Source organism: Stenella coeruleoalba (assembly GCF_951394435.1).
Source record: "Stenella coeruleoalba genome assembly, chromosome: 16".
Classification (NCBI taxonomy): Eukaryota; Metazoa; Chordata; class Mammalia; order Artiodactyla; family Delphinidae; genus Stenella; species Stenella coeruleoalba.
The window spans coordinates 6,534,814-6,549,342 of record NC_137162.1 but is presented as its reverse complement, the minus strand read 5'-3'; the positions used below and the strand labels follow the sequence as shown (position 1 = coordinate 6,549,342).

The 14,529-nt window shown below is 43.0% G+C and overlaps 2 protein-coding genes across 4 annotated transcripts in view; one reads left to right on the top strand and one right to left on the bottom strand.

The window, feature by feature from the left end:
- The window catches only part of DHX32 (DEAH-box helicase 32 (putative)), a gene marked incomplete at its 3' end in the record, with an annotated part of 52,338 nt that extends 41,014 nt beyond the window's left edge, over nt 1-11,324 (bottom strand). Inside the window, exons 1-2 of one of the 2 annotated variants that reach the window (XM_079899878.1) lie at nt 10,922-11,324; nt 4,296-4,382 (exon numbers count right to left, since the gene is read on the bottom strand). The remainder of the gene's footprint in view (nt 1-4,295; nt 4,383-10,921) is intronic. The other variant, XM_079899877.1, reaches the window with a different exon arrangement.
- Nucleotides 11,325-11,389: 65 nt separating this feature from the next.
- The window catches only part of FANK1 (fibronectin type III and ankyrin repeat domains 1), a 116,014-nt gene continuing 112,874 nt past the window's right edge, over nt 11,390-14,529 (top strand). For both annotated transcript variants that reach the window (XM_079899876.1, XM_079899875.1), the window contains exon 1: nt 11,390-11,416. In XM_079899876.1, coding sequence (XP_079756002.1) covers nt 11,404-11,416 — 13 coding nt within the window. In that variant the 5' untranslated portion in view covers nt 11,390-11,403. The remainder of the gene's footprint in view (nt 11,417-14,529) is intronic.

Sequence of the window (14,529 nt, the reverse complement as noted above, 5' to 3'; positions counted from 1 at the left end):
AATCTTACTTATAAAGTATTTACCACTTTGAATCCTGGGGGAACAGTCACGTTTTCTGAATAGTCATCTTTCTAGAGATCTAAGGCTCACCTAGCCCCTTCATAACACGTACAATGTGTACAGATACATCACCCACTTCTCTGTTATGGTGATTAAAAGATGACCACAGATTCTCTGCTCGCACGGAGAGGTGGGGCCTATTTCCTTTCCCCTTGAGTCTGAGCTGGCCATGGGACTCAGTATGACTACAAGAATGCAGTGAAGTGACGATCGGCTACTTCCAAGGCATTCACATGCTTGAAACACTCCCCCTTGGAGCCAGCTGTCATTCTGTGAGATGCCCAAGGAACAGAGAGAGGCCACTGGGAAGAAACCAAAGCTTGGCGTCTGTCTTCAGAAAGCACAGACCGCCAACCATGTGCGTGAGCCGTGGAAGATGCTCTAGCCCAGTAAAGCCTCCGGATGACCACAGGCCCAGCCCACAGGACACCCAGCAGAAGGAGCCAAGCCAACGCAAAGAACCATGGGAAGGGTACATGGTCACTGTTATAAGCTACCAAGTTCCAGCAACAGATAACCAGACTTCTGCCTACTAAACAGAGTATACTCAGAATTCAACACCTTCTTCACAACTCAGCATCACCAATACATTGGTTCCTATAACACAATGATGATTGCAGATTTCCCTGAAGTGACAGGGGTCAAAGGCCAGACTGCGGCCCCAGAGTCCTCCTTTCTCTGGGGATTCAGTACCCACGTCACACTGTGGTCAGCTCATTTACCTGGTGAGGCCATTCTCTGCTTCTCTAACCTGCTCTCCTACTTGGCGTTTAGAAACCAGTTAGGCTTGTTTGACAGAAATACTTGTAAGGGTTGAGTCCACAAAGGGCTCTACGCTGAATCCAATGAGTCTGAAGGGTAAAGCTAAGAAGTCTGTGACCTCTATTTCCAGTTCACTCAGGACCTTTTTACTGCGATATAGACTGAGTTCCAGATTTGGAGGGGGGAGTGGCTGAGTTTTGAGCCCACCCGACTCCCACAACCGACCTCTCCTCATTTATCCAGCAACTGGCATCAGTCATGTCAATGATTTTCTCCCAGATGTAATTAAATACATACAAAAGATCCGCGTCTTGGCCTTTGGCAAATTTAATAGTACTAACCTAAATAAAGGAAAACACATAATACGGTAGGCTACATGCCACTGAAAATAAAATTTAATAAAAACTGTTATCAGTATAAACATTCTACTATAATAATTTTAAATCTGAAAGATTGGCATTTGCTCCTTTTCAAAGCTATGCTACCTGAGGCTGTAGATTACAACACCTGTCAAAGACTGCCCTTTGAAGTCAATCTATTGCAACTCTTCAATGAGTATTTATGAAAACAATACACATCTAGCATAACATGAAACCACCTTCACCAAGAAAAGAATCAGAAGTTGATGTAAGATGAAGCTATGTGTTAGCCATTGATATTCTGGCTCTGGTCCAGTAATTCTAGAAATGTTTGCAAGGGACTAAGTGAAACAAGATTGTGAAATTTGTCCTGAATAACTGTTTCACTGTTCAATGCTTCTCTTCAGTATTTCTCTCCATGTTCAATTTAATATAAATGTGTTCTTCAGACCCACAAAACTCTCAAATGTACCATTTTAGCAATTGCAGAGATCTGGAGATTTCCCAACACTTAGTCTCTGGACCTCTTCCCTTTTCTCTCTATAACAGGGCCCGCATGGTCTCATCCTGTTTCATGGCTTTAATGCCATCGTATGTGGAGGACTCCCATTTATTCATCCTGTCAATCCTCTCTCCTAAACGTCAGGTCTCACGTATCCAACTACCTACTTGTCATCTCCAACTTGGATATTTAACAGGCTTTTCAAACTTTACGTATCCAAAACTGAGCTCTGATATTTGCCCCAAAGCCATAAACCTGGTCTCCTCATCTTCTTCCTTTTAATTGCTCAGACCAAAAATTTTGAAGTTACTCTTCATTTTTGTCTCAAATTCCACCTCTGGTCCTTCAATGGATGTGCAGAATAACAGCCTCCAAAGATGTGCACGTCCTAATCCCTGGGATTTGTGAATATGTACTTTGCTTGACAAAAAGGGCTGCAGATGTGATTAAGTTAAGGACCTCGGGATAGGGAGATTATCCTGGAGGGTCCAAGCTAATCGTAAGGATCTGAAGCTCAGAGAGCCGTTCTCAGCTATAGTCAGAGGGAGATATGACCATGGAGGAAGGGTCAGGGAGATGCAACGTGCTGGCTTTGAGGATGGAGGGAGGGGCCGTGAGCCGTGATGTGTGTGACCTCTAGAAGCTGGGATTCTCTCCTACTGGGTCTAGAAAGCAGCACAGCCCTGCCGACCCCTTGACTTTCACCCAGTGAGATCCTGTGATGGACTTCTAACCGAAGCACTGTAAGATAATAAATTACCACTAAATTTGTGGTAATTTGTTACAGGAGCAATAGTAAACTAATACATCTGATCATGTCAGCTCTACCTTCAGAATACATCAAGGACCCCATACGTTCTACTGTGAACAGCTGGTCTGAGCCACCATCCTCTCCCCTGGATTACTGCAATAGCCTCCTGACTGGTCTTGGTTCCACCCTTAGTCTCCTGGAGTCAAAGTGATCCCATTACAAGTCAGCTCACGTCTCCTCTGCTCAAAAATTTCTAATGGCTTCCGATTTCATCTTACTCCAAGGAAAAGCCACAATCCTTAATAGGATCTACAAGTCCTGTGGGACCTACAGCCATCACCTGTCTGCCCTCGTTTCCACTGGCTCCCTCCCAGCTCACTCTTCTCTACCCACGTGGCCCCTCACTATTCCTCAAACACACAGCACACGCCTGCCTCAGGGACTTCACGCCTGCTCTTCTCTCCTTCTGAAATGTCCTTTCCTCAGATATCCAAATGGCCAGCTCCCTTACTTCCCAAAGATCTTCATCAACTCTGTGAGGGCTTCCCTGCCACGCGGCTGCCCTGTCTGAACTTCTACCCACACCCCCGCACCCCAAACCCACTTCCTAGCTTATTATTTCCTGCATTATTTTACCTCTTTATTTTGTTTACTGTTGGTGTCCTCCACCAGACTGCAAGCACCCTGAGTCAGGGATGTGTCTATTTTGCTCCTCACATCCACAGCAGAGCTGACACATAGAGAGCATTCAAAAAATATTTGTCGAATGAATGAGTGAATAATGTTATTAGCACATCAGGGATACTGCTGTTCGACTTTCCAGGTTGCCCTCGATTCATCAGTGACCAAGTCCTTCAAAATTCGGGATTCTGCTCCTTCCATCTCCCTCGTCTTTCATCCCCAGACTCCCGTGACCACCTACCTTTCTCCTCAGTCTCTCCACCACAATCTCTCTTGCACAGATTTGCACTTTCATTATTTCACTCTCCTCAAAGTTCCAGTTAGCTTGCTACTGCTGAATGAACAGAGTTGAGACACTTCTGTCAGGAACTCACTATGTTTCTGGATTTCGGTAACTTTTCTGTCCCCTTTCATTAATGATATAGAATAGACCCCTGCTGTTTTTAAAGCATATGGCCTGAAATTTTGGTGAATCACCACAAGCATCAACTGAAATATTTGTGCCAGCTCTTGAGTTTTCCCTTGAACCACATACCCAAACCACAGAGTGGCTCCTTTTGCAACATTTATTAAAGCTGTTTCTTTCTTGGTGACTTGAGGAGTTGTGTGGAAAATCACAGAGCTGCACTGAGATTCACATAACAGCGTTGTCACGCTTGCTCCAGCAGACCCCTGATCTTTCGGGCCACTTGTAAATAACCAGTACGAGGAGGCAACATCCCTAAGTATTAGGGAACTACTGAACTATCTGTACTACTTACTGTCTTTCCCCCATATTTTCAGTCTCTCTACTTGAACCATTATTGAGCTATATCTTCTTTGGCAATTTCCAGAGTCTGAACCCAAATACTGTACGAACCCGCGTCCCCTGCATCGGCAGGCGGACTCTCAACCACTGCGCCACCAGGGAAGCCCCAAAAAGTTATACTTTTGTCAGTTATATTTAAAAACTAAGATATTCCCTAGTGTTGCAGATTTCTGACTCTCCCAGGAAAAACACAACCTTAATAAAGTAAACCCTGATCTCCACTATGAGTACAAATGCTGAAAAAATAAAGGTATTAATTCTCTCCTTTTACAGGAGCAGCTCAGCAAAAGGAGACATCTGCCTATGTGGAACCTTTGGAATGAAGCTGTAACACTAACACAAACACTCACCACACGTACTCAACACACTTACTCAGGTTTTCACTTTGTGTCCTCTAGCTCTAGGTTTATGATAGACTTCCGAAGGTCAAGATCCGTTTCGGAGCCATCCTTGCGAAGTCTACAATATAAAGGGCTTTGCACAGATTATGTGATCAATAAATATTATCTGAAATAATAAACGATATACTTGTGAACCATGATTATAATGTTTAGAAGAAAGAAGGTTAATGAGGCATTACCAGTGAATAATAACTCTTCAGGATAAAGGGCTATTATTTTTTTTTGGAGAATGGGATCATTAGTCCCATATTCCATGCCAATTCTATTCAAAGTGCTTGTTTGCGGCAAGATAAGGAGCTTAAACCAGAATGTAAATTAACTCACTGCCTCCTTCACTGAAGAAGTCTTGCTGTTAAACTGAAATAAGCAGTATGATTAGTGCCATAGTCTATTTACATGCTGGTACCAGCTCCTAGTCTCATTGCAAACCAGTAACAGTCTGTGGACTGGCACTGGTCTGCAGACCACACTTTGAAAAGAAAGGTTCTGTACAACCCCTAAAGTTGGACCAGTACTAATGATAACGATAATAATGATGATAATTCTACCAATTAGCCTTTATAGAGTGCTTACCGGGTGCCAGATGCTATAAGTGCTTAAGCACTTTATACGGATTACTTCATTTAAACTCTTAAGGACCCCATGAGGGTTGACTTTATTATTTCCATTTTTTCAAATGAGGGAATTTAAGCCTTCAGAAGCTTAGTTAATTTATTCAGCTTTGAGATGCGCATCTGTGGTGGAGCAGGTGCTGAAGTCCTGCGGTCTGATCTCAGCTTCACCCCAGGTACGTGTACAGTGTGTGCATAACGACATCGTACCACACTGCTTCCTGACTGCGTTAAAGAATGTGGGCTCCCACCGCAACACTGTGGGGTGAAGAAATACTTGATATTATGGGAGATGTCAGGCAGGGTGGTCTGGAAAAAATACCGTAAGACAAATAATGTGCAGTTCTTTTATGGGAAGAAAAACATAGTTGTAATCACCCACATGAAGTTACAGTCAAATACCTAATATGTAAACTTTATTTCCTAGGCGTGTTATATTTTAATTGAAACACTGGACTTAACGTTACTGGGATTTTTAGAAGATTACCCCTTTGCTTTCCTTTGTTTTAATTGGCTCAGAGCTCCCAAAAAGCACATCCTACTGGTTTCTAGTATCTACTTAAAACCTTTCTTGAACAAGGTAAGGTAAAAATTCAGAACTTATTTTAAAAACCTTATTTCTAGACTCCTAAAGTTGACTCTGTCTTGACTTTAAGTAAGCAAATCAAATTAATCAGCTACTTAAAAATACTCAAATGAAAAATGATTCACTTTTAACTCAATATTGGCTCATACCAAACACAGCTTGAATAACCAATCCTGCACAGTTAATTTGTTAAAGAATCCTACATTCTGCTGGTAGTTTGCATCTACAGAAAGACTTCCCAAGCTCAAGCAATGCTTATGTGTCATAATCACATATTACTCTCCACATGGAAGTTGTAAATCAAGGGTTTGGTTAGACTTTCAAATGGCTGGGTCACTCAGTGCTTTTCAATATTACTTTGGTGATTTTTTTAACTGAATAATATTCTGAAAAGTAACATTTGAGTAAAAGCAGAGTTAATGAAGTATGCTAAAATATTAATTTGGCTCATGTATGCAGTCAGGTTAGGTATCTGAGCAAATGGGTGGGAGCCAATCACAGCTGCAATCTCAAGACTAGGTTACTGCCGGCCTCCCTGGGGAAGTCAGCGTATTTACTGGACCTCCACCGCACACGAAGCCAACTTTGACCCACTTTTTTCAAAGACAGTATTTGCTTGAGGCATTATCATACCTCCTGGAGTTACATTCTGCTCTAAATGGAGATCATGAAAAAACCACAAATACCAGGACGTTTTGTTCTTTGCGAACAAAGCAATGGGTAGCCGTTTTGCATCACCTTTAACAAAGCAATAATAAACTGATAAACTGTGTTGTGCTCTGTGGCAGGTGGAGGGAAGCACTGGGCTGGCCAGAAAGTTCGTTCGGGGTTTCCCATAGGTGCTATGGACAAATTCGAATGCACTTTCTGGCCAGCCCACTGTAATCATTTCAGGGAATGCTGGTACATGAGCCCTCTAACAGCAGGGATTCTGTTTTATTAATCTTTCCAGATCTTCAGCTCACTTTTCTGGCCCCGCCTCTTTAGTCTCCTTGCGTTCTTCCTCCGTACCCTGCTCCTCCTATAAGATATATCCGTGTACCCCAGAGTTCTATCCTTGGCCCTCTTCTCGTTCCACACCATCTCACTGGGGAATCTCATCACATTTTTAACTTCAATTACTGAATGCTTCATCCAAATTTCTATCTTCATCCCAGACGTCTTTCTACAGTTCCAGACACACATGTCCAACTACTGCTTATGGGACACCCCAACTCAGATGACAGGCAATTTCAGAGTTAACATTCAGAACTGAGCTCATCATCTGCCCCATTTCTTACACTCCTGAGAAAGAAAAAGATGTCTTTCCTTCTTTCCTGTTCCAGATTCAACAACTGACAGAACGGTCCCCCCCCTCAGCGGGGAGACAGCCCTGGCTTCTCCCTCACCTTCACGCCTCCCCAACACCAACTCCGCCTCTCTCAGCTGTCCCTCCTCCTCCCACCAACACCGCCTTAGTATGTTAACATTTTTTCACGGATTACTGCAAAATCTCCAATTTTTTCTGCATGTAATTTTGGCTCTCCATCAATGTCATTCACAGGCTGCCGGGGATCTCCTTCAAATGCATAACTGATCATGTCACTGACTCAAGTACTTTTTATTGACTTCAAGATAAAATGTCACTCCCAGGTTCTTTCTGATTTAGCCTGCATTTGCCTCTCCAGCCTCACTTCCTTCCACTCCCTTCTACTAAGTTCTCTCTGCTCCAGCCACAATGAACTTTTGCCTAGAGTTGGCCTCCCTGCCTCCCTGCCTTTGCTCAAAGCTCCTCCTCTGCTTGGGAAGCCCTCCTGCCCCCACATACGATCCATCTGGTCACTTCCTAGTCCCTGTATGAACAGCGACTCCGGAACCAAGGAAGCACCTAACACGCTACGGCTGCTCAATAAATGTTTGCTGTATGCTGGAATCAATAACAACCCTCTACGTTTAATAAATTCTTTGCAATATACACGGTATTTTCATTCATATCTATAATCACATTTACTTCATTTCTATTCTCACAACTTGACTATACAACCATTTCAGGTTTTATTATCCCCAGTTATCAATGAGGAAATAATAGCTCCTGACTTTACCAAGGTGGCAGAACTAGAAATTAATGCAATCATCCCTGACTAAAGGCTTGTCCTCTTTCTATTATTATTCAACTTAAATGATCAGGTACACACCGAAAACCCACGATGAGCTAAAGGAATACAGAAGCCTAGGTCATGGACTTAGCTCTAAAATGCTTAATCTAATCAGAGGCCAAGACCCATACACAAAAAATGACAGAGAACTCTACACGAAAGTAGAGTGTGTGTGTGTGTGTGTGTGTGTGTGTGTGTGTGTGTGTGTGTATATATATATATATATATAATAGATAGCCAACAACGACCTATTGTATAGCACAAGAAACTATACTCAATATTTTGTAATACCAGTAAGGGAAAGAATCTGAAAAAAAAAAAAAAAAAATATATATATATATATAAAAATATATGTGGCTGAGTCACTGTGCTGTATACCTGAAACTAACATGAAACTAACACAATATTTTAAATTAACTATAATTCAATAAAAAAAAATTCTAAGAAAAAAAAGAAAGTATAGTAGAGTATAGGAATAAGTGCCAAAGTGTGTAGCGCCCCCAGTAGGAAAGAGAAATACATTCAGTGGGCAGTCCCCTAACCTGGAAGACTTCCCAGATGGAAACTGGGGGTGTGGGTGGCATGGCTCTGTAGCCCGATTATACTATGAATGATTAAAAGGGCTAAGAGATGGGCATTTCTTGAGTCCAACAATTTGAGTGCAGACCATGACAGGTCTGGAGGACTGAAAGGAAACAGCAAAAATGGAAATATAATTGTTTTCTGCCTTTGACTGAACTCCTTATGAGTTTCAGAAAGTAACAGAGAAAGAGGAAAAAGTACCCTCACTCTGGCAAAATAACAAACAAAAATCCAAAAACAAAAATGAGAAACTTCCTCTGACTTATGATAGTAAGTTTGCTAAATGGAAATAACACGTTCATTTGCTTTGTTTTCTTTCCTTCTTTTTTCTTTTTTAAATCATCCTACTAGGATTAAATAATGTTAACTTCCTACTGGAGTTATTTTTACTTTGAATTCTGATGTGGACAAGAGATTTAAATAAGAAAAAGAAAGGCTACTCTTACCGGCTACCTTGCTATTCCTTGTGACAGTGCTTTGGCTTGCTACATTTAGTTAAGCATCAGTCAGCCAAGTAAATAATAATGTAACTATTCTATCCAGTGATGAGCTTGGAAACTTTTTTAAAAATCAGGACTTCATTGTTTTTAACTTGACCACCAGTAACACCCTGAAAATGACAGTGAAAAGAAACAGAAAACAAAGTAGTAGAAAATCCCCAAAGGGACAACCAATACCTTTACCATTCATCTCAACTCCTAGGACATTAGCAACCTTCTGACCTCAGGATATTTCCTCCAATAATGTATCCTTTACCTAGAGCGATTTCTCTAAAGCTCTTCTCACTCATTCAACAGACATTTAACAAGTACATTGTACTAGGGCTGGAGGAAGAGAAACTGAATGTTGTCCCTGCCTTAGACATCTTTGTACCTTCCCCTCCTCCCACTTCCCCCCACCCACAACCAGTCATTTCTTCCATAGGTACACTATCCCCTAAAATCCAATGTTGCTTTTCAGTTGCCAAAGTCACCTGTTACCTAAAATATTTCAGTGCAGGATTTCCTCAATGTCAAGTTCATAACTACTGATAAAATCATTCATCTATAATACAAAGTATTCCCCAATGCATATCTCCATTTTTCCAACCTTAAAATCTGCATGCAACTACTAAACTCCTGAGTCCTTGTTACTTTGGCATGAAGATCTACAATGTTGCTTCTTCTTTTTAAATACAAATGCCTAATCCTTTACTATATGGGAAATTTTAACCCTACCTTTTTTTTTTCCTGCTAATAAAAGCCAAGTTTTCATCACTATCTTATCACATTGACTAAGATGTTATTAATGAGCACCATTATGTTTGTTTCTTGGATGAAAAGACCAATTCATGATTTTGCAAATGATGTGAAAACTAGAGTTTGAAAAGACTATACTACCAAAGTACTGTTGATCTTAGATGCTTTCTGTCTAAAAATCCATCCCCTGTGTCTCTATGTAACATGAACAGGTATTTAAGGTACCATGAAGTGCTTACTTTCCAACCTCAATTTATTACTTTAATATTTTAGCTTCTGAATTACGGATTCTGTATATATCACACTGCTTGTCGATATCGACACATAAACCTTCTTGCTTTGACAATTAATCTGAAAATGTCTCCATATAGTCTGGGAGGGGAAAGCCTAATTTGGTGGAATATAATAAATGTCCCTTTTCAACACAGGATATATGCTTCTCAGGTTCAATTAACCTCTGAATGATTCTAAGAGAAAAGTAATTCTCCTTGATGTTCCTTGTCTACATAGCGGAAATCTCTCTAGTGGCAAAGAATGAGTAATCACTTACATGACCGCAAAAGGCCACTTTTCATTTCCCTCAAGTACTGTCTAGAGCAGCAGGAGGAATTGATGGAGGGGTCATAATCTCCAGCATGAGCACTAAATCAGTCATGCCATTTTCCTCCCACCTGCACTTTCATTCTCGTCCTTTTCCTTCTCTCTTCTCCATTTTTCCCTCTTCCTTACAGTTGTTTTTCTTAACCTACAGCACTCTCCCCGTGGTTTGAATTTTTACAACCTACCAGATAAAATCCCTGGTGACCCTCAAAGCTTCCTTACCTCCATCAGTGTTTTAAAAACAAATATTAGGAAAGATTACGGTGTGGGATCACGTTACATTTGTTTCACATACCTATAAAGTTTTGGCACAGAACGTGAGGGCTGATGCCACAACTCAATCGAAAACCGGGAGGGCTGAAACAAACACACACACACACACAAACTCACTCAACCGGAAAGATCCGACTCGGGCCCACAGCCTGAAATGTGACACTTGGGATGACAGTGCAATGCGGAGCGAAGGAATTCTCCCGGGTTTCAGGATACAAGGGACACACTCGGCCCACTGCTGACGACAGAAGAGGCTCTCATCTGCTCCATGCTTCCCGCAAATGTGACACGAGTGACCCAACTCTCCGCTCCCAAGGCGGGGCCGGGGTCCAAGCCCCCAAACCCCACCCCCGCGGCCGGGGCCCCCTGCTTGGAGGGCTGGTGTGCACAGGTTCTCTCCCCGCGCCGAGACGCTGCTACGGGAGGTTGGGGGAGGCCGCCTCCTCCGGAGCATTTTACGAGTCGGGGCAGGGTCGTCCCGGGCCAACGGGCGGGCAGGGGGCCCCAAACGGCCGCAACAGGTGCGCCCGGGCCGCCCACCCGCCCCTCCCGCCGCCGGGCCCGACCTTTACCTGCAGCGGCGGCTCCCGAGTCCGGGGAGGGAGGCTCAGGCCCGGCCGCCCTACCCCGCGGGGCAGGCCGAACTCGCCGGATGCACGGACCGACGGACCGACTGACGCCTTGGGTCGCCGACGGAGGGCCAGCAGGCCCCCAGCCGAAGGCCCGGGCACTGGCCCCGCCGGGGCCGCGAAGGCCGCCAGGGAGGGCGCGATCGCAAGATCAGGCCTCACGGGCAGAGAGTCTTCAGCCGGCGACCCCGCCGCCACCCTCGCTCGGTGCCCCTGCGACGCGCGGTCCTCGCGGCCGCCTGCGTTGCCTCGCGGCTTTTGGTCCCTCCCTCTCGCCGTCCTTCTTGCCCCTCCTCCCCCGCCCTCCGGGTTGTCAGGGCAACCGGAGAGACGCCGGCCCTGGAGGAGAGGCTTTCGGAGGGGCTGCGGCGGCGGCGGCGGCGGCGCGGGGGGCTCGGCCCGTGGGGCCCCAGGAGCATCTGACCATGGAGCCCCAGAGTAAGGGGGCCGGGGCCAGGGCCGGGGCGGGCGGCCGGGCCTGCCCGGAACGGGTGTGGGCGCCCTGCGCGCGGCTCCGCAGGCTTTTAATGCTTTTGACACAGAAATACGGTCTCCTCCTCGAGCTTTCTTCTCTTGGAGAGACAAGAAGGGGGCTAAATCCTGCCGAGTGTGTCCGCCGGGAGCCGGAGGGCCGGGTGAGCTCGGTAGTGTGGGCAGGAGGATGCAGCGCCGCCAGTGTGTTCCTTCCTGAAATGACCCCCAAGCAAATCCATTTCTTATTACTATTACTGTCATTGTTGTTGTTATTTTGTTTGGTAGTTTGATTCATTAACTGTAAATAGCCATTCTGCTTCTAAAATGTCAGCAATTAAACATGCAACAAGGCTAGGTCTTGTATTTATTAGAAGAGATCCCGTCCTCTTCCCAGTAGTCGGAGATTTGAATGAGAAAAAAATTTTGGAGCTTTGTCCAAAACTGTTAAATTCGTTACTGGAGGTTCTACGAGGCAGGCTTGGACACACACACAAAGTTACGATTTCTTTTTCTGTTTCCCACATTGTTTGACAAAAGGTGGGCAGTCTGGAGTTATCAGATCTAACACAAGCTTTAATTTACTGTGTTGATTGTTGTTGTTATTATTATTACTACGACTACTACTCAAACCTCTCTAGAAGGACAGTGCTCCGTCCTTCTTTCCCAAGCTAATGTTTTATTGCTCCTTTTGTTCTTAAAATAAGAACAGTGTTTTATATGGATGGACACTAGAAAGCCCTTGAACTTTTATAGAAGGATGCAGTTTGACTCTCCAAACCAAGTCGTCTTTTCTTGCACAATTTCAGAAATGGAAGTACTCAGACCAAATCCATTCTCTGGGGGATATGCTGACATTATTAAAGTTTCCAAGAAGGTTTTTAAAAACTTTTGCCTTTCTTTTAACTCACTTGCTGAGGAGAAAACTTACAAGTTGAGAGTTAGAGTTGTTTAAGTTGATTTTGTACAGTATTCTGTCACTTGCACTTGTAACTCTCTGGATTCCACATTTTATCTAACCTATTGAAAGAAATTTACAATAATACTGAAATTTTTGTTTCATTTCAAACTGATGCCAAGGTGTGTATGTTTTCTCTTTAGAGAAGAAATAAATCGAAGTGAAATATATCTTTTAAAACAGCAACTTTATTTCTTCAGATTTATGTTACTGTTTAAATGTGTAAACTATAACTTTCCAATCCATCAGTGCTCAGACTGTGTATCCACTCTCTCGTTCATGGTATTCATTATGCTCCAAACACTGTCTAAGGGGTGGAGGATTGAACAATGAATAGGACCATGTGGGCTTTGGTTATCCCTGGAAAACTGAGCAGACACTTGCCCAAGAATTTTTGAAACCTCCCTGGGGTCTGAGATTGGGGAAAAAGAGATGGGCAGAAGGCTTCCGGCAGGAAGCAATAGTAGGCTTGCAGAATGACCCAGCAAAGAATGAGGGAAAGGGATTCCAGAGAGAGGGAATCCCTTGGGTATAGGCCCTGAGACCTGAGAGAGTAGTGTGGGTTTGAGGCTCAGAGTTCAAAGATCAGTAAAGCTGTAAGTGAGAGAAGCCAGAGGGGTGGAGGGGAGGAGAAAGAAAAGAGACAAGCCTGGAAAAGTGAATAGGAACCAGATCCCAGAAGCTCTGTAAAACTGTGAGAAATTTATTACTGCTATGAATTTCACATTTATATCTCATCTCATTGGATTTTAAGGTGGAAAATATTTGTTAAGGAATCTATGCCTGGGACACAACTATAAATTTATTCTTTCTCACATACTCTCAAATGCTGTTATCAATTTAATTTTAGATAATTCAAACAATAACCATTTACGATAGGGAATTCTTTCACAGCCTAATAAACACCATTTTGGGTGTTAGTAAATATTTAAAAGGACAAGATTAAATGATCTTTAAGATCCCATTTAACTTGAAGATTCATACCCAACCAGATTTCACCTGAGACTCAAGTTGCTATTTTATTCTCTCAAAGGTATTGGAGAATGCCATGGCTATGATATTAACAAATATTACAGTTATAGGGTCACCATATGTTGCTGTGCCAATGTGATCCGACATACCCTAAGCCTGGTGTGTACGTGCTACCTTTTGTCATTGAGGGGTTTCAAATAGCATTTACAAGGGTAGTTGAGTATAGCATCAGTGACTTGATTAAAAGGAAGGCTCCTTCTTAATTGTTTTTAAGGATTAAACATATATCTAAGGACAACACCAAGGAACTACTAGGAATAACCCCCAAGTCAGTCTTATCCATTCTGTTTCCACACACTCAGTTTTCTATTACTTTTAGCAATGACCTTTATTAACTCAGTCATTAAAATCCAATAAACATAAACTCTTCAGATCCCACAGCTGGATCATACTCTGGCACTAGGCAGAGGGTGACAAGGGCTACCACTGTTTTACAGAATGATAATAAGTCAATGATCCCAGAAATGACTCCTCAGGGAAAGGGCAAATTAAATAAACTCACAACCTTGGGCCGTTCAGCATGGTTTTGGCTCTTGGCTTACACATTTACATATTTAATTATTTTCTTCCTAAACTAACAACACTATTGGAAAGCTAACCCATGTATGAAATAACATGGAAAATGTACATCAAATTTCTTTTTTTTTTTTTAAGAAAATATTTAAGTTCAACAGTACTATCTCTTCCCTAAGTTTTTAGTGAGTGACAGTGCCAAGGGGTGGCTTTGGGGGTCTTTAACCCTCCCCCCCATGATCTTCCCTAGTCCACCAAATCACCCTAAACAAACACATAATCTGAATTTTATTTTATTTTATTTTTTTTTTCATAATCTGAATTTTAAAATGTGTGTATATATCAATTGCAGCATCAAGACAACTCCCCAGCTCCCACTTACAGCCATATTGCCACCTGTCCCCTAAACTCTCCCTATAAAATAATCTGGGCCTAGTTTAGGCCAGGCAGCAGTTTCTAGATACACACATGCCTTTTAAAAGAAATGCTCAATGGGATTCTAAGTTATTCCAATGACTAACAGACGGAGGCATATCCTTAAAGGAGTGAAGACTTCTCCAAACCGGTTTTCCCACTG